Source organism: Cimex lectularius, unplaced genomic scaffold (genome assembly GCF_000648675.2).
Source record: "Cimex lectularius strain Harlan isolate CLEC.00 unplaced genomic scaffold, Clec_2.1 scaffold106, whole genome shotgun sequence".
NCBI classification, from domain to species: domain Eukaryota; kingdom Metazoa; phylum Arthropoda; class Insecta; order Hemiptera; family Cimicidae; genus Cimex; species Cimex lectularius.
The window spans coordinates 183,289-202,955 of record NW_019392769.1 but is presented as its reverse complement, the minus strand read 5'-3'; the positions used below and the strand labels follow the sequence as shown (position 1 = coordinate 202,955).

Sequence of the window (19,667 nt, the reverse complement as noted above, 5' to 3'; positions counted from 1 at the left end):
CGGACAAAGCCCATGTGCTGGGTGTGCCGCACGCTACCATCTACGATGGTCTACGGTGGTTTAGTGCCTCTGGAAATCTCGCTCGAAGAGAAAGAAGGTAGTGGTCGTCCGCGATGTACGACGGCTAAAAACGATCGTTTTATTGCTCTTACCGCACAACGCAACGTCATTTAACGGCTTCCTTGATAGATAGTCAACTCAAAATGTATGGGCGAGCTCTAAAATAGTAATATACAGAAACAAACAACAAAATACGAGTGTGCGTTCTTTTCTCTTTGCGTGTATATTAATCATATAAAGATCTTTGATTGTTCCAATTAAATTTTTTTACTGACATTCTATTGGAGATTACCCTGAGATATTGGAATGTCGGTATTCTTCACTATATTCTACTTTTCTATTTTCTAACTTAAAAAAACCATACATCTTTTAAGCAAAAAAATTACTTCAAATATCAACTCCTATATATTTAAAAAAAAATCAATTTCATATAACTGGGAAAAATAGTGCAAAAAAAATTTAAGCTATATTACGGACTGGTCCGTCGTAGGCGAAGAAAAACTCCATAACCATCCTTTTTCTCAGGGACACCCGTTTTTAAAAGGAGTCGACTGTCGCCGGATCAATTTCAGGGAAGCACCTAAGAAAAGCAATTTGACCCATATAAGTTTACGACTTCACACGTCCTTTTCACTTGGTATGTATTAAAAGGTTAAAAAGTTATATTTATAGAAAAACTGTTCAATCCTTACAAACTTTATCTTTAATGATAAAACGTGACGGAATGCAGTGAACCAACTTGTATGTGAAGATTGGAATAATTCAAATTCAACCTCAACTAACCACATAAACCGAATCGAAAATACCACTCTCAAATTGGTGGCACTGGCTATTACCACAATAAGCCGTACATATTTATTTAGATACAAATTTTATATATTTATCCAGTACCAACCAGGAATTAACAAAAAATATTTTGTATTTATAACCAGGTACTATATTTTCCGTGATAAAACGAGAATTGATATTTATTTATTGTTCATGCGTATGCAATGAGAAAAATGATCATCTCCCGATTGTCAGCTCTTAACCATAATACATACATTAGAAATCATTCTATTGATTTTTTTCCCGTTTATACTGATGAAATAGAAGAATAATTTATAATTGAAATAAAATTAACAATGGATAAGAAAAATTTAGCAAAATAAATATAACACAACATTAAATTGTTATGCAATTAATTAATCTTTAAGGAAGGTATTGGTTGAGATGAAAAAGTTAGCGTCACGAGCGGGATTCGAACCCACTTTGCCACTTTTCAAAGGGTCGTGGGTTCGAATACCGCTCGTGACACAGACTTTTTTACCTCAACCAATACTTTCCATAAAGATTAATTAATTGAATTATATTATTCGGACAATTGGTCTACGAACTCTAATGAATTTATTAAATAGTAATATTAATTGTTAACAAAGATTAAACGGATAATAAATTGATAAGTTAAAATATCAAGGTTTGTATGCTATTTTGGTCGGCTGGATCAAAATCGTTTGTTTCGCACTATGCTCCAGGACCGACATAATTTTTTTTAGATAATTTTATGCCTCGGAAAAATTGTGTAGCCTATTTTGGAGAATTATGTAGCCTTGTACCTCTTCTACAATCTATGTGGCCTACGTGATTTCATGCAGGGCAGTTATTTTTACGTATCTACTGGAGTGCCAAGTCGCAGACATTTGTTCGGTATAACTTTTTGTCTATAGGTGATTGGCATGTGTGACTCCAAGAAGGACAGAAATATTGACAACATGGGTTTGGCGGTCATGTAGTAAATCATGAGTTTGTTCTTTATTCTCATGGCAGAGGACTTAGCCTTTTCCCACTAGGTTTTTACATGTTCACATCATACAGGACATTGATCTTCAATTTCCATCGAAAACAAAAGCGCTATATTCGGTCAAGTTCCTTATTTAACTTGTTTGCTATCGCATTGACGCAGTTGACAGAACTTGGGTTTCGGCAATACGTTTAGAAAAATAGAAAACAGAGTCAGACCCAGTATTGTGCACTGTGGAGCTCCTACTGCTATAATGGTGCAAGATTAAATTGAGTCGTTCAGCGCAACGTGAAAAGATTTAACAGACCATGAATTGTCTATTTATATACAGTGAAATCACGTAAATCTTTAGAAATGTATGTACAATATTTGACAGAAAATTTAGAAATGTAATTAATTTTTTGGCATTAGTCCTCCCTTCATATTTAAAATATAATCGCATAATCTTAAGTCTACCTGGAATCACTTTTTAGCAGCTGACAGTATATTTTATCTTCTGGAGTTTTATGTGCGTAAATACAATTCAAAAAAGGATTTACGTACTGTTACTTGCTTAATTATGTATTTTTAATTAATTGGGAAAAAAGGAAACATGTTTATTTGTTTTTATGTTTTCCTTTTTCCGTCATTGCATCGGATTAAAGAAGACTAATATGCGCAGTGAAATTTACAGGGCGGATGTTCCAAATATGATTTGCCAAGTTTTTAAATAGACGAAGAACGATCAGAATAATCGCTCGATAATAGTAAAATTGGCAACTAGATATTGTCTATTTATAGATACATAGAAGAATAATCAATTATAAATATTTGTATAGGTATTTTCTTTACTCCATTAATAAAACAATCTATTATAAACCTTTATTTAGGGTACAAAAGTGGGATTTGTCCAAACACTTTAGTAGAATAAGAGGTAAGAATGATTAAGAAGCTTTAAAACATCTTTGATGCAAAATTTAAACTGTTGTTAAGGTTAACAGTTTAAATAGTTGGATGGTAGTTAATTAAACCCTTTAATTTCATTAATTATTCGAATAAGACCACAGAATTTTTCGAAATCTTGTCTAATTTAAAAAATTAAAACCAATGTGTTTTAAATATATCGAGAGGCAGAAAATGGACAAGCTCAATATTTTTATTGATTTCTGAAACCATCTCAAAATGAATATCGCACAATATTTCAAAAGATTTAAAAGATTAGACATAAATAAGACCTCTTTACTACCAAAGCTGGAGCACATTAGAGATCAGTCAATTTCTTATCTTGAAAAGAGAGGTGTATAATTTATCTTGTCAGTGATTTTACCGTGCTTATTTATACCTAAAATTGCAGCGTCAATCGACTCGAGGGTTGATTCTATAGAAAATGAGTGTAACACGTCGATTTTTTCGTTTATCTAGCTTAATTTGAGGTTTGCAAGCTTAATTTTTGCGTTGATCGACTCAGAACGGTTGATTCTATATAAAACAAGTATAAACAGTCAAAATATTTTATTATTTTCTGAATTTTGAGCTTTACGTACCTAATTCTTGTGCCGATCGACTTAGAAGGGTGGATTCGCTAAAAAAACACGTATAAAAACTTTAAAAAGTCTGGTCTGTTGCGTTTCTCTTGCTGATTTTGAGGTGTTAGAGCGTAAATTTTTTCTCAACCAACTCAGAAAAGTTGATACTGAAAGAAAGAAGTATCAATATTTGCGAATTGTTTAGTCTATTGCGTATATCTTGTTGATTTTAAGATTCACGACATTAATTCTTTCGTCGATCTTTTCAGAAATGTCGATTCTATAAGAAAAAATATATAAATACATCGAAATATTTTATCTTACTTATTTTGAGGTTTACGAACATAGTTATCACTTATCATTATTATTTGGAGGTCGTGTGATGCGGTCTGGTGTGACGTAGGTTTTAGAAAAATATTTTCTTTGTCGTGCCAACGTTTCGATCTTTAATGAGATCATCTTCAGGGCTCAAAGCGTTTGTTTCCCGTGTAGATGTGTAATATGTCTGTTGTGTTGAGAGTGCAACTTTGAGCTCTGAAGATGATCTCAATAAAGATCGAAACGTTGGCACGATAAGAAAATGTTTTTCTAAAACTACGTCACACCAGATCGCAACTCACGATCTCCCAATAATCATCAAGTAATGGTCTCTAAACACCCCACATTTATCATTGTTATTTCATTAGTATTAAGCCAGAAACCAGTTTACATAAACAGTTATAACGATTCTAATTATCTACAGGAAAAATCATGTGTAGTCGCTTTTTCCTTACAGTTTAGATTTTTTCATTATACAGATAAAATAGACTGGTGAAAGCAAGGTTTTTATAATAGAAAATTCGGACAAAACACCAGTGAAAAGTCAAACACAAAGAAAAATTTCAAAAAGCCATGTAAAAAAGATTTGCAGCACATTAAAAAACCCATTTTCCGTTATTTTAATTTAATTTAACAGCAAAAAGAAATAATTTTAACTCATAAAACCAGTTTTCCTATGTTATTTTTCGCCATTCCATTGTGGGGCTTTGCTGTTTAATAATCTGTCACCTCCCGATCTACGTTATAAGCGACGACAGCTAAAGGAATTCAAATCAGTCGAAAAGAATGCTGCCGATGCCGAGGAGATTATTTGATTGTGACAAAGAAGGATGAATGAAAAGAAAAGAAGATTGTTTTTTTCCACCGGGGAAAAACTGAAAAGGGTTGAGTTCATATTCTTCAACTAAGTAAGCTTACTATTTTCCCTTTTCCTCTGATAAAACAAAACCTTGTGCTCAGGACAAAATATCCAATATATAATACTTTTGTTTATTTTAAATTTAGTCGGAATACAATGCAATCTAATTATACACGGTATTACAGTATGAATAAAGGTTGCTGGGCGGAAGGATAAACAGCAAAAGGAAAAAATGAGGCAATTTACTTGGCATTATTGATACTTATAAATTAGACCTAAAAACTTCAGTGACCGTATCATAAAAATAAACTTCATAGGTCTTCAACCCTTAGAGAAAGCAGACATCTTAATGATTTATATTACATAATGCACGGTATATTTTAATATATTGTAATTATCTAACGAATATTTTTTAATTGTTTTGTTGCAAACTGGTGAAATTTGACATAACCCATCATATTCACTAAATTCGCAATGATATTTAAAATGTAAATTTTCAACAAAACAATTTGGGCTTGTTAATTAAATATAATTTATTCGTTGTCGATCGTCCTGTCCTTGTTATATTGATATAAGGCGTTTCGACATCTCGCCATCTTCAGTGTTAAGTTGTCATCTTCAGTTTTATGTTAAGGCCTCTTTACAAAGTATAGGTGGGAGCATTTATAGATTACGTTTTAATTGATCTAGTCGGTCTGTGTCGCTTTCAGGCCAAGAGGTGCTCATGAGTTATTCTTATGTGACCTATGCGTAGACTTTATGACCTTTTCCAATTTCGACCTGTTCTCCGTGGACCAGGAATCGAAGTTTTTCTTAAACTGTATCAGTTTAACTGCTGCCATGTTTAACTACATGTAAAGTAATAGTTTTAAAATACGTTGGGCGAATATGTTGGAATGCGTCGTAGGGTCTTCCTGCGGCTTCTTAGTCCTCCTGTCTGTTTCATCGTTTCTGATTATCCGCACCCAACACGACCATCTTTGATATTTGTCGATCCCTTTTAACCGTTACTTTATCTTATATATTAGAGGGTCCAGGCCCTTCTGAGCTTCACGACGGCACTGAGCGATTCGGTCCATATAAAAAAAAAACCTATGGTTGTTTGATCTTTGACCAACGCGAGGGATATACAGTTCCGCACACTGGCACCCACCGCACAAATTGATTTTGAATCTGTCTGTAAAGACGGGTCAGGCTTCAAACATTACTTTATGCATAGTGGAGTGTCTCACTTTTCTTTAATTTTGCTTTTGCGTATGAAAACTGAGAGAAATCAGGGGGGCGGTTCAGGTAGCTTTCCTGGCTCCACCTGGTTCAGCTCTACTCCCCGCGCCGCTATATGTCCCTGGCACTTCTTTTGTCCAGCGGCCTCCGGAAGCGTATCTTTCGTCGTTAGACCTTATAGGGTCTTACGTAAGAAATGGTCCGGCCTTGCCCATTGGGAGAACCCTTGCCTCTACGCAGATGCTATCGATCGGGCTTGTCCTAAACGCGCCTGTCACTAATTTCAATCCTTGCATCTAGATAGTTGATAATTGTTTCAGGCGCGTTTTTCTTGCCGAGTAGGCCCTACAACCGTAGAATAATTTTTGGGACAGCAGCGTTTCAAAAAACATCATCAATACCTCTCTGTCAGCTCTACATCTGAAATTTCTCATTATTAGAAAAAAAAAAGTTTTTGTGTACTATGATTTTGTTTTTAATTCGTTTTTGTGCTTTCTTCCTCAAACCTACTGATGACAGTGGGGAGCCGAAACGCGTCTGAGATTCACCAAAGTTAGGCAGATCAGGATGATCGGGTACGACCAAATTATAGGTTCATCCCGCAGAGCAAACAAAGTATTCTCACAATTAAAAAATTTATTTTGAAAAATCGCTTTGCTTTTCTGATTAAATTGGAAATTTCAGTATATTTACTCGACATTTGTTTTTAATTAATCAATGGGAAAATGAACCCAGCTGACTTAAAATCAATTAATTTGAACTATTATTTCTTTCATTATTGATCTATTCTGTCATGTATGAACTAATAGTTTAATTAGTATTTAAATTTTATACAAAGACATAAGTAGAAATTCAGATTGAATCCAGTTTATATACAGAATTGATAAAACTGCATATGCTATTTAAGTAAATGATGACAGAAAAAGACGTGAATGCAATACTGAAGCAATTAATTAAGGTTTTCAGTTGAGATAAACAAGTCAATGGCACGAGCGGGATTTGAACCCACGATCTTCGGCTTGATACGCCGCTGCTCTACCATTTGAGCTATCGTGACCTCGATCCACTCATTCGCTAACTTCCCATCTCAACCACGCCTTTCGAATTTTCCCTCCTTTTTGCCATTTTTCAAATGTGATCGTGCCACAGATCGTGGGTTCGAATCCCGCTCGTGCCATTGACTTTTTTATCTCAACTGAAAACCTTAATTAATTGTAAGATATTAATTGGTCAAGCGGACCACGAAACTAGTGAATGCAATATTGAAGGTTAGTTTAGAACAGATATGAACACGATTTAAGCCTTAATGTTATAATTATTAAGTGAATTGTTTAATTTTACTATTTACATTTTTTACCTACCATATTTCCTGAAAGTTATGATTTATATGGTTGAACGAAAAATATGATAGTAATTGATAAAATAGATATTTTAGTTAGGTAGATAGTTTCTCTGCCTGCATTGGAAACTTCTACCTGTCAACAAGGACCTTCGGCTGCTTTGACCACTTGATCTACCGTGACTTCCATCCCTCAAACACCAACTCCCAATAAAAAGAATAATTAATTGAAAGAAGTAACTTGACAATCAAATCAATTGACCACTAAAACATAAATGGATTGACATTTAATAAATAAAAGATGTATCACTTCACTAACAGCTCTCCGAGGCCACTTCATAAGTCTCTGAGAATCGAATCCTGATTACACGACATTTGAAAATGGCAAAATGAGGGAAAATTCGAACGGCTGTATGTTGAGATGGAGAGTGTCCGAGATGATCGAAGTCACGATAGCTCAAGAGCAGAGGCGCATTTAGCCGAAGGTTCGAATCCCGCTCGTGACATTGACTTTTTTATCTTAACCAAGATCTTGCATAAAAAGAATAATTAATTTTTAAATAGTATTTATTTTAATTTCCATAATTTTTTTCTATGTATATCATGTAAATCTGGAGTCGGGATTTAGGAAATATGGTGATGGTAGCTTCTCCTATGTGATTACCAACGAAAAAAAGTGACTTTTATCATATATAATCATATTTTGGATAGTTTTGAGCCGGCATAGTATATTGGCCATCGTCAGCCCTCCTCTTCTTTACAGTTCTTTTTCTTTTCGCCTTTTATTTCTACTAATTCATTTTTCTGACGCTGAAGCCTAGTTATGTTCAAGTTCTATTCGTTTTTTGGTGTTAAAGTAACTGATTTAACTCGTTTCTTTACCCGTTGCAATTTTCTCACAACTTCAGGCCTCGTTTGACAAGGATAAGAAAATATATATGATATACACTAAATACTTCACACATATAATAAAAATATGTAGATTTAGAAACAAGTGAATTTAATTTAAATTCATCTGACCAAGAGTATGGCTTAGCTGAATTGAAGAAGATGGTCCATTCAGGGCAAACGTTAATTCACAACCAACAAACTTCATTCACACTGTCCAAGAGTATTCGATATTTCTTGAGGTTTTCTTCTTCCACACTAATAATTACTCACTCAGTTATTGATACAAATAAAACCGCAATTTTCTTATTCGCCCTTTTCATTCGGGCCAATAAACACAGTCATAAAGCATATATCCGTGCCTAGTACTCAATATTCTTGGGGAATCGAGGGGCCTGACTTCTTCATCTGACTAACAAATACATTCGTTCCAATAATTAACAACTATTTTGAAACTTAAAGCTAGTATGCTAAGGTATTGGATCAGCTATCTCGGCTCACAGGACCTACATAATTTTGAAGTTTGATCTATGCACTTCTCCGTATTCATATTTCTTAGATAACGGACACCGACGTGGTCTTAGAAGGTGCCCACTGGTGTTACTTATGCGCAACCTTTTCTATATCAGACCTCAAATTGTCATAGAAATAGAAACCCGTCTCGAATTACTTAATAAGTTTTTATTGATAGTAGTTTCGTAAAATTGATTGTTTCATTTAGTAATTATCCCATTAACGCTTAAATCGTGTATTTATTTCTTTATCCGTTCTACGAGTATTGAAAAATTAGCTTGATATCTATAGATTTTTTTGTCATTTTTTTTCATAAGCCTGATATATTGGAAACTCTTGACACTGACTTTTTCTATCTCAACCAAGACCTTACATAAAAATAATAATTCATTGAAAGAAGTAACTTTGTCAATTGACGACTAAAACATAAATTTATTATTATTATTTAAAAATTTGCGCTTTTTGAGTGAATTGGAAACTTTTCCGTATCAAGGACATTTTTTTCATATATCAAGTTTATGATAAAAACAGACTTAATTCGCAGGACATCCCATAAATTTATATTGTACTTAAATTAATATTACAACATTAGCAAGGGGTTATTTTTATTAAGTTCCTGTTAGTAGAAAATGTCTATTTAAGTAAATAAAAAAGAAGATATTCAATTATTGCAATAATACTCGCTATTTATTGCCTTATAAAATTATTGGACTTAGTGAGAAATAAAATCGCCCACCATATTTGCAGAAATTGGTTCCCACATTTACTTGAAAAAGTGGTTTTTATTATGATGTAAAATATTATTTTAAAATTAAGTATGCAGATAATCATATACCAAGGAAAGCAACAAATGTTAAAATAAATATTCCAATACTAGTGTGTCAGCCGTAGAAAGCTATAATTTGATACAATCGTTGACATTGCTAGCTAATACATTTGTGGTGGATTAATTTTACTTTGTATTAGATATTTCACCACAATATTTGATTTTATTACTATCAAGGCAAATTTACTGAAACGGAAATCACTTTTGTTCTGTTAACATTGGTAATTAATTACTATATCATTGGTAATTAATTACTATATATGTTCGAAATATAACTGAACAACTTCCAGGGGGAAACTGTACAAAGCAATTTCCTTGATGACAAATAGAAAACACACAAACACATCACATGAAGCTTATGCAATCGATATATGCAGATAAGTATGAACTAGAAAATTTGAAAACTATGTAAATATGAAATAGCGTTGCTGTCAAATAAATGCAACACGTAATACTTAAATTTATGCACGTGTGCAAAGAAACAAGTCGCCAAAAGGGGAAAAAACACCGTGGGATCAGAAACCACTCCTCCTAATAATACGGCGACCGATTTGGCAAATCTCCTCTCCCCAGGCGCTTCTGTTACGCTAGAAAATTACTCTTCCGCTTGACAAATTTAGAATTCTTTTCAACCCCGGATTTAGGCCGTTAGTCACCCGAGGAATGGTAATGTTCGCATTTAGTCAAGTGTGAGCTGGATTTTGGCCATAACGACGAGTTAAAATTGATATTATTGAGATATCAACAAAGATTTTGATGTACGCTCCGATGATCACGGGAGAATAAAAAATTGACGGGTTTTACAGGACTTGTAATTTTTTTTTTCCAGTGTAATGAAATTCAGCAAATATATGAGCCATAGAAATTTAAAATCGTCGCCCGTAAAATCACTCGAATGAAAAAAGTGGAACTTAGCCTGATTGTTAACTGTAAGGATAGGCAGACGATAATGACAATTTCAAATAGATAGAAAATTGTTCAAATATAAATCCACTTTAACCACTCACAAATGAAGTTAATTAAGTTTTCTCTTGTACATGTTGGTCGTTTCAGATCAACCTAGTCTGCCTATTTTTTATTTTTTTTATTATGTGATAAGTTGACGATCCCCTTTAGGAATTGTCAAATCCCTAATATCAATTTTAAGTAGGAATGTTGGCAGGTGAAATAACAGATGCTGATTGCTGCTGATTTATAAAAGCTCAAATTTGCACCTGCATGTACATATGCACTTACGTGAGCTGAGCTTCTCGCAGTCCGGCTTTTGTACTTTACAATCAATTACCGGCAAGCAGGGAGAATCACCCACCCCGGAAGTTGACACACCGGGGTCAGGTCTTATCCGACTAGTCCCCGTTCCTAAATCCAAAGCCATTCACACTATCACTCACTATTAAATACATTCTTTTGTACTTGCATATCATTCACAGGTAGTACTCGATATTCCGATTATATAACTAACCTATTTAAGGTTCGATGGCATGAACAGGATGTTTGAATTTAATCAAAATTTCCAAATAAATCTAGGTACCAAAAAAGAATGGGAACGAGAGGGAAACTCCTCTTTTAAGAATGGCACCATCCTTTGGTACACAGATGGATCTAAAACACAAGAAGATACAGGGGCAGGAGTATTCCGTCCTGGAACCAATGCTGAGAACCCATGGGAAAATACACCAGTATCTTCCACGCAGAGATTCACGCATACATATATTTACCCAACTCAACCTGAATAAAGGGTACAAAAACAAGAACATAGCTATCATGTCAGATAGCCAAGCAGCCATCAAAGCACTAAGCTCAAATATCATTAGTTCAAGGATGGTGTTGAACTGCGAAACCTAGTTAAACATATTAGGTACGCAGAACAAAGTCAGCCTCTCCCAGGACACATGGGAGTAGAAGGCAACGAGAAAGCGGACACCCTTGCAATGAAAGGAGCTGCTACACCGCTGATAGGACCGTACTGTTCTGTGGCAAAGGAACCCACTCTATCAATGAGTATCTCAGACAGAAGGACAAAAAGAAAATGAAGGAACAACGGAATTCACTTATCGGACACAGGCAATCCAAGAATCTCTTAACAAATTTTGGAAGAAAAGAAATTACAGAATGTGTCAAAGGAAGCAGGAACAAAACAGGACACTGCAAGCTAAATGGACACTTAAAGGAGATTGGAATAATCCAAGACGGCATATGCAGATTCTGCAAAGAGGCAGAGGAGACACCTACTAACAAACTTTGCCCGCAAGAGGAAGTGCTTTGTGACGTACAATGTGACCATAGAAGAGATTCAACCATTAAAAACCGGGTCTGCTAATCAAGCTCCTTGATGGGATAGGACTCACCGATATGCTTTAGGCAGGGAACAGGGGATACAATAGCTCTTAAATGGCGCAGTATATTACACCACGAGTATTACATTTACATCTACATCTACAAGGTTTGATGAGTACTTAATATTCCGCCATCGACCCATCCACACTACACATTCATGCTAATAATCCATTCACTCTCAACACACGCTAGGACGAAAATAAAGGATTGGACCCAAATCCTCGCTGCTGTGTTCAAGCACAATTATCCTAGTGGAACAACAGAATTGCACCCTTTGATTAGGTAGGTACATCGAGCAACCTTTCTCTGCATGCCGGACATATACGCGGGCTTTGGCCCAAAAGTAAGTGTCCGTGCGTCAACCTCGCTTAACCTGTTTTTAATCGTGTGAGATGACCATTCTTCTAAGAGACATATCCTCCGAGGACCACTTATCATCAGTGTTCCTGGTTCATGAGAGCTTCTCTGCTAGTGCTGCCCACCTTCTTTTAGACGTGATTTTTATTGCGTTTTTAGTTTCAAGAGGCCGGATCGCGACTAGAGGTTAGGCATCTCGGTCATAGAAGAAGAAATAACAAATGATACATTTAATAATGTACTACATATCACAACTACAGAAATCACTCTCAAAGGCTGTATTTGTTCCTTGTTTGCTTTTATGCCATGTACTGTTTTAAATAGAGATTATATTCACAGGCATCCTAATGTTTGGTGTGTTGTATTTTTTATTGCTAAATATTACAAATGAGCAAAATTCCTAAGATTTGTCACAAGGTCAATTGTAGTTTATGTGTTTTATAAATGTATTGATTAATTACTTTCATCATTCAAGCTTAACAAACAATGTGAGACATGAAAAGCGAAAAAATATGTAAAAATAAAGAGCGATCTCCACAAATTCATTTGATAGGGTTTCAATTTGAATTAAATTTCAATTTAAGTACCTAATGAACTCGTCTGGCTTTAAACTCGGACCCGATTGCGTGTTTCGGCCCATTTGGAATCTCAAAGCACAATGTTCCAACCTCATTTGGTTTGCTAATACAGCTCCAATAAGAACTGAAATTCTAATAGGGTAGGAAAAGAGAGAATTTCATTTTCCGAGCCGAATATGCCACATTTGGTGTAATGAGGCTCATTCGTTGAATAATTAATGAGTGTATGGCTGTTGTTTTTGTCGGAATAAAAGGGTCGTGGAAAAATCTCTATTAATTAATTCTTTTAATCGCCAACATACCCGTTTCTGTTGGAAAAAATTGGGCAAATTACAATTATATACCTCTACATTTTAGCTCGCAAAAAAACTCCGTTCTTACCTTCAGTAACACCCTTTTGGCAATTATACCTATTTATGCCTCCTAATGGTCTTCACATTAACCATTTCCGGTTGCGTATTGTGTAATATGAATATAAAATTAAAATATACTTCCAAATTTACCGTAAATATTAAAATAAATTTTAATTAATTAAGGTTTTTAGTTGAGATAAAAACGTCAGTGTCACAAGCGGGATTCGAACCCACGACCTTCGGTACAATACGCCGCCGCTCTACCACTTAGCTATCGTGACTTCGATCCACTCGGACACTAACTTCCATCTCAACCCCACCTTTTGAATTTTCCCAACTTTTTGCCATTTTTCCACCTCCTTCCTTTTTTATCTCAACTAAAAATCTTAATTAATTGAAAGATATTAAGTGGTCAAGCAGACCACGAAAACTTGTGAATTAAAATAAATATGTAAAAAATATAATGTAAAAAAATCACATATACGTTTGTCATATAAAAGCAAAATAATAAAATCAGTTTCAATTAATTAGCATTAACATCAACCCATTATATTTCGTGGTCCGATTGACCAAATAACTTCTTTCAATTAATTATTCTTTTTATGTAAGGTATTGGTTGAAATGAAAAAGTCACGAGCGGGATTCGAACCCACGATCTTCGGCTCAATAGGCTGCTGCTCCAACCGCTTGAGCTATGGTGACATTAACATCAACATTAAAAATTTATTCTAAATCAAATATAAATTTATTAAATACGGATGATTGATGGATGATAATGATGAAAACAAAACTATACGCTGATATAAAAGTAAACAGTATCCATTGATTTCAACTTGCATAGTCAATAAGCCATAGCAATGGAAATTAACCTATAAAAACAAACTATAATAAGTAAATATTTGATGTATAGCTAGTTAAATTTTAAGAAAAACGTTATTTATTCGCCATGTTTAAATAATGTAGCGATATATAATAAATTATTTCAGTTGATCACCCCGGTGGCCATTAATTATGTGGCACATGGAGCAACATTTTTCAAACAGCCGGTCATATACGCGGGCTTTTGCCGTGTATCAACCTTCCATGGCTTATTTTTAGTCAGTACTCGTATTTTGTATTTGTACTTACTGTTTTTATTTATATTTCATATCTGTATTTATATTCGTATTGTCATGTTAAGTTTATTCTTGTACCTGTTCGTGTGCATATTTTGTTAGTAACTTAATTCATATTTACAATATACATTTCATCTGTGTCGACATTCTACTGTGTCATTATTTCAGGGTTCGTGTAAATTTGTCTTTGCGTTTGCACTTCTGCATATTGAAATCTTCCTGTATTTCATGTATTTGTTTTATTGTATTCGCACTTGCCACGGCATTTTTGTCTCATGTTTGTATGATTATCAGCATATGTATTTGCGCCAGAATATTTTTTTTTTGAAAATTAATAATTGTATGGATTTTGTGAGTTAATAATTATATTTTGGCCAGTACATGGATTTTGTGAGTTAATTTTTTGGGCCAGTACGTGATTTTGTGGGTTAATAATTATTTTTGGGCCACTACATGGATTTTGTGAATTAATAATTATATTTGGACAGTGCATGGAGTTTGTGAGTTAATAATTAATTTTTGACATGTGCATGGATTTTGTGATTTAATAATTACATTTTGGCCAGTGCATGGAATTTGTGAGTTAATAATTATTTTTGGCCCAGTACATGGATTTTGTGAGTTAATAATTTTTTTTGGGCCAGTACGTGATTTTGTGAGTTAATAATTATATTTTGGCCAGTGCATGGAATTTGTGAGTTAATAATTATTTTTGGGCAGGTACATGGATTTTGTGAATTAATAATTACATTTTGGCCAGTACATGGATTTTGTGAGTTAATAATTATTTTTGGCCAGAGCATGGAATTTGTGAGTTATTAATTATATTTTGGACAGTGCATGGAGTTTGTGAGTTAATAATTAATTTTTGACCTGTGCATGGATTTTGTGATTTAATAATTACATTTTGGCCAGTGCATGGAATTTGTGAGTTAATAATTATTTTTGGCCCAGTACATGGATTTTGTGAGTTAATAATTTTTTTTGGGCCAGTACGTGATTTTGTGAGTTAATAATTATATTTTGGCCAGTGCATGGAATTTGTGAGTTAATAATTATTTTTGGGCAGGTACATGGATTTTGTGAATTAATAATTACATTTTGGCCAGTACATGGATTGTGTGAGTTAATAATTATTTTTGGCCAGAGCATGGAATTTGTGAGTTATTAATTATATTTGGGCCAGTACATGGATTTTGTGAGTTAATAATTATATTTTGGCCACAACATGGATTTTGTGAGTTAATAATTTTTTTTAAATTTTTATTTTACGAGGGTGCGCAACAGCAGAGGTTATGTCAACTCTCGGGGTGCCGGTGTTTTTGAAAAAAAGCCCATTTGTAAGTATGTCGGGTTCGAATGCAGGGCCGCTGGATTCGAACCCGGGACCTTTACCTTACAGTGATGATCGCCGTGTCAACGCCTAAACCGTTGCGGCCACCGACGCCCCTGAGTTAATAATTATATCTGTATTTTGTGATCTAATAATTTAAGCTATATGTGATGTAATAATTTTATCTGTATCGTATTTGCGCCAGTATCTAGATTTTGTGAGGTAATAATGTATCTGTATTTGGATTTTCACACTATTTGTATCTTGTGAGCTATTAATTATATTTGCACCAGTGTATGTATTTTTGTGTGATAAAATATGTATTTGTATTTGTGCCAGTATGTGTATTTTGTGAGGTAATCATTGTGTCTCTATTGTATTTGCGCCAGTATAAGTGTTTTTGAGCGTTAATATTTCTATTAAGTCGATGTTTTTGACCAGTTAATTGTAAATTTAGGACGTGTAGTGTTGTATCAATTAAGAAATTAGTTCGTGGGTCATCTAAATAATTGGTAGCTCTATATAATGCCCGGAGAAAGGTCAATATAGGCCTAAAAAAACTGGGCAATTAATAAATATCTCACACCTGACTGATTTCAACCCTAATTCACCATTTGTTTCTTTATTTACAGTTGCACCACTATTGGCATTTTTTCGATGTTTCTATTTTGGCCTGTATTTATAATTCCATTACCGTTGCTTTGTATGTATTTTGTATTCTAATTAATTGTAATTAAGTTCTTTGTATTTTTATATGTCATTTATTTTATTCAGAGGAACTAGGAAAACTCCGGATTAGAGGAACCTATGCTCTTTCGCTAGATTGAAATTGACGGAGCATGCAGATTGTTCAAAGGTGGCTGAGAAATCCTCGCTCCACTTGAAAACAGACTAAAGAGTAACAATTCTCAAAGGAAGAATTCTTTTCGCGAGTTATTACTGCGGAAGTAGTACTGCCTCTGGATGTTGGAAAATCACCGTTGTACTATAAAATTACCAAAAGAGAGATGCAATATATCACAAAAGACGCGGTAGTGTAAAATCACAAAAACATAAACAGTTTAAACATAATTTCGTTTTGCTTAAGGACATACTTTTTCTCGTAGGAAACAAATCAGAAAATCGGGGGCAGAAAGTGGTACTAACCATTTTAATCCTTGTACAAGTCTTATTCTCTTAGACTGGTGAAAATATTTACGTTCTAACCTCTAATCATAAACCTAAAGTTCACAATTCTATGTAAACATCATGACGAAAGTGGTAATTTTCAACCAGCAGAAATGGGAAGCAGTATGAAAGCGGAATCAATTACGGCATTTTCATCACAAATGAGATGATCAATGCATAAAAAAGCAGTTATTGCTCGTTAAAATTGACCTTTTCACCCCGAATCGACCTTTAATTCACGGTCTCATTTCGGCGGGTTAATGAACACCGAAATAAACCCAAACCTAACCGCACATAAAACCCCTCCAGTCGCAAACAACACGAAATTGCTCTTCTCGAGAAGGTCCTTGTCCTCCGATTCGCTGTTTTTTCGCATATGTATCAATAAAAAAAATCGAACGTTTTAATAATATCGACTTACTTTAATATTTCTTGCAGCAATCACTGAAACTGTGAGTCTATGAAGGTTTTCGTTATAAAACAGTGAAATCAGGAGCTCTCCGAGATCTGAACAGGGACCATCTGTCTCCTGGAAAAAAAAATTTAATTAAAATTTGCACAAAAAATTTAGAAAGTAAAGAGATTAGCATTTTCTGCTTGGTAATAAACGTAAACTTTTTACGGAATATCTTCGATCCGATGTCACATCGGTTAGAACTATTACGAAGTACGTTGATTCCATGTGATCAATATTGATTAAACTGTTGCCTAACATTTAGGAAAACGTGATATCTATTATGATAACTACAGGGGTAGCTTCACCCATTAGTTTTTTTTAAACAAAATGCTATTCTACAATATATCAAAATTATTCAGAATTCGTGAGATGCGGTCTGGTGTGATGTAGGTTTCAGAAAAACATTTTCTTTATCGTGCCAACGTTTCGATCTTTATTGAAATCATCTTCAGGCCTGGGATTTACAAGCATTGTTTACATTTAACAAATACATTTAGGATGTGGAAAAGTGAATTTATACAATGCAAAATATATTTTTTATATTCAATCAAAGTATTTCTACTCACTCTACTTTTCTACTAAACACTTTGATTGAATATAAAAAATATATTTTGCATTGTATGAATTCATTTTTCCACATCCTAAATGTATTTGTTAAATGTAAACAATGTTTGTAAATCCCAGGCCCTGAAGATGATCTCAATAAAGATCGAAACGTTGCCACGATAAAGAAAATGTTTTTCTGAAACCTACATCACACCAGACCGCATCTCACGAATTCTGAAGAATTATCGATTAACGGTCACTTAAGAGACCACTTATATATGCTTTCTATGTTGTTTTTGTTACAAAAATTCCTTAAATTAACTTTTTTTTAAATTCATAAAGGTAAATAATTATCAACTATTAAGTAAAAGAATAAATCAAGCATAAACGGACTTGCAAATTAGCTCTCTTTGTTAAGAGTACCAAAAAACAGGTATTTACGACGAAAATCATGCTACCGGGTGAATTAACGGCCTTGACATCGCCTGTTTCCACATCTGCAAACGCTATTTCATGACGAGGTCATATCAAGCTCATACATCTTGGGTCGTGTACGATTTTCTAAGCTGATTTATACGCTATTTAACACTTACGGTTTTTCCATAACCATAACTTTTCTTATTCCATTAACAAAATGGAGGGTGAAGAGTACGTCAGCGGCTAGATAGATTATAGATTTTTGATTCATCCGACCCAGCACAGTCAGTGAAGGGATCCGCGCTATTTATAACTTTGACATCAATAAAGCTATTGAAATAAAGGATGAACTTAGTTATCCTATCTCTTCATTGATATTTTATTTGTAGTGGAGATTTCAAGAAAAAATACCATACTATATAAATAAAGACAAGTGTTTTTAACTATTAATAATAACATACAATACTCTCCTTCTTCTTCTCTCACTCTCTCTCTCTCTCTCTCTCTCTCTCTCTCTTTCTCTCTCTCTCTCCCTCTCTTTCTCCAAGATCTAGGCATCACTATCGATAAAACATTAAGTTGGAAAAGACAAGAATCAAATGTATGTCAAAACATTTATCGAAGCCTGCATCAACTAAGAACAAGGACAATAAAGCCAGGCTTAACTATTAAAAAATAAATGGCTCAATTCCTCATTTTACATCACATCGAGTATTGTCTTCTACCATCGACATGAACCAGGAAAATATCAATAGATTAAAAAAATGTTTAAATGTCTGTGTCCGCTTCATATTAAATTTAAAACTATTTAAGCATGTGACGCCATATTATTTGAAATTGAATTGGTTGAAAATAAAGGAACGTTTCACACTAAACACAGTTACAACGGCTTTAAAAAAATTAAAATTTAAAAAAATCTATTTACCCATACTCAAGATTTACATTCATGGCATCGATTTATAAATAATCCTCAAAAGTCAACCTTGTACAAATATCCAATTACCATACAGCTATATACAACAAATCATTTCTGGTACAAGCCTCGCGTAATGTCAACATTTTCTCAAAAGTCTTAAACTGTGAGCATTCTGTAGAAATTAACAGGCTAAAAATGCACTCCATCCTAATAAAGCAATATGGTGTTACAAATAAATAGTTTCATAAACTAAACAATCTATTTGTCAATGATCTAATATGTTTCTTTATAAATCTTAATATTTATTTTATTATTTACTATATGATGTGCTTATACCCCTCGGTTTCTCGTTGGATGATGTCACAAATATTTAATTGTCTCTAGTATTCTAGATACTACGATACAATTTAATTATTATTTTTGTGAGTATTATTTTTTAGCTTTAATGATGAGTTTGAGATTATTTACTGAAACAAATTAGTAGTTATTTACCTATGTTTTCACGTATATATTTCATCTATTATTTATTATCGATTAAGTTGCTTGTTAAATTGAATTATTTGTAGTTTTTTTTTAATTATTTGGAGATCGTGAGGTGCGGTCTGGTGTGACGTAGGTTTTAGAAAAACATTTTCTTTATCGTGCCAACGTTTCGATCATTATTGAGATCATCTTCAGGGCCTGGAATTTATAAACGTAGTTTAAATGTTACAAATACATGTAGGATGTGAAAAAAATTTATTCAATGCGAGAAAATTTTTGGTTCAAAAATATGAATT

General features: G+C 33.8%; 1 protein-coding gene across 3 annotated transcripts in view; it reads right to left on the bottom strand.

Moving 5' to 3' along the window:
* Positions 1 to 19,667, bottom strand: part of LOC106673358 (synaptotagmin-15-like) — a 118,545-nt gene that overhangs the window by 12,168 nt on the left and 86,710 nt on the right. For all 3 annotated transcript variants that reach the window (XM_014405448.2, XM_014405449.2, XM_014405450.2), the window contains one exon: positions 16,974 to 17,081. In XM_014405448.2, the coding sequence (XP_014260934.1) occupies positions 16,974 to 17,081 (108 nt within the window). The remainder of the gene's footprint in view (positions 1 to 16,973; positions 17,082 to 19,667) is intronic.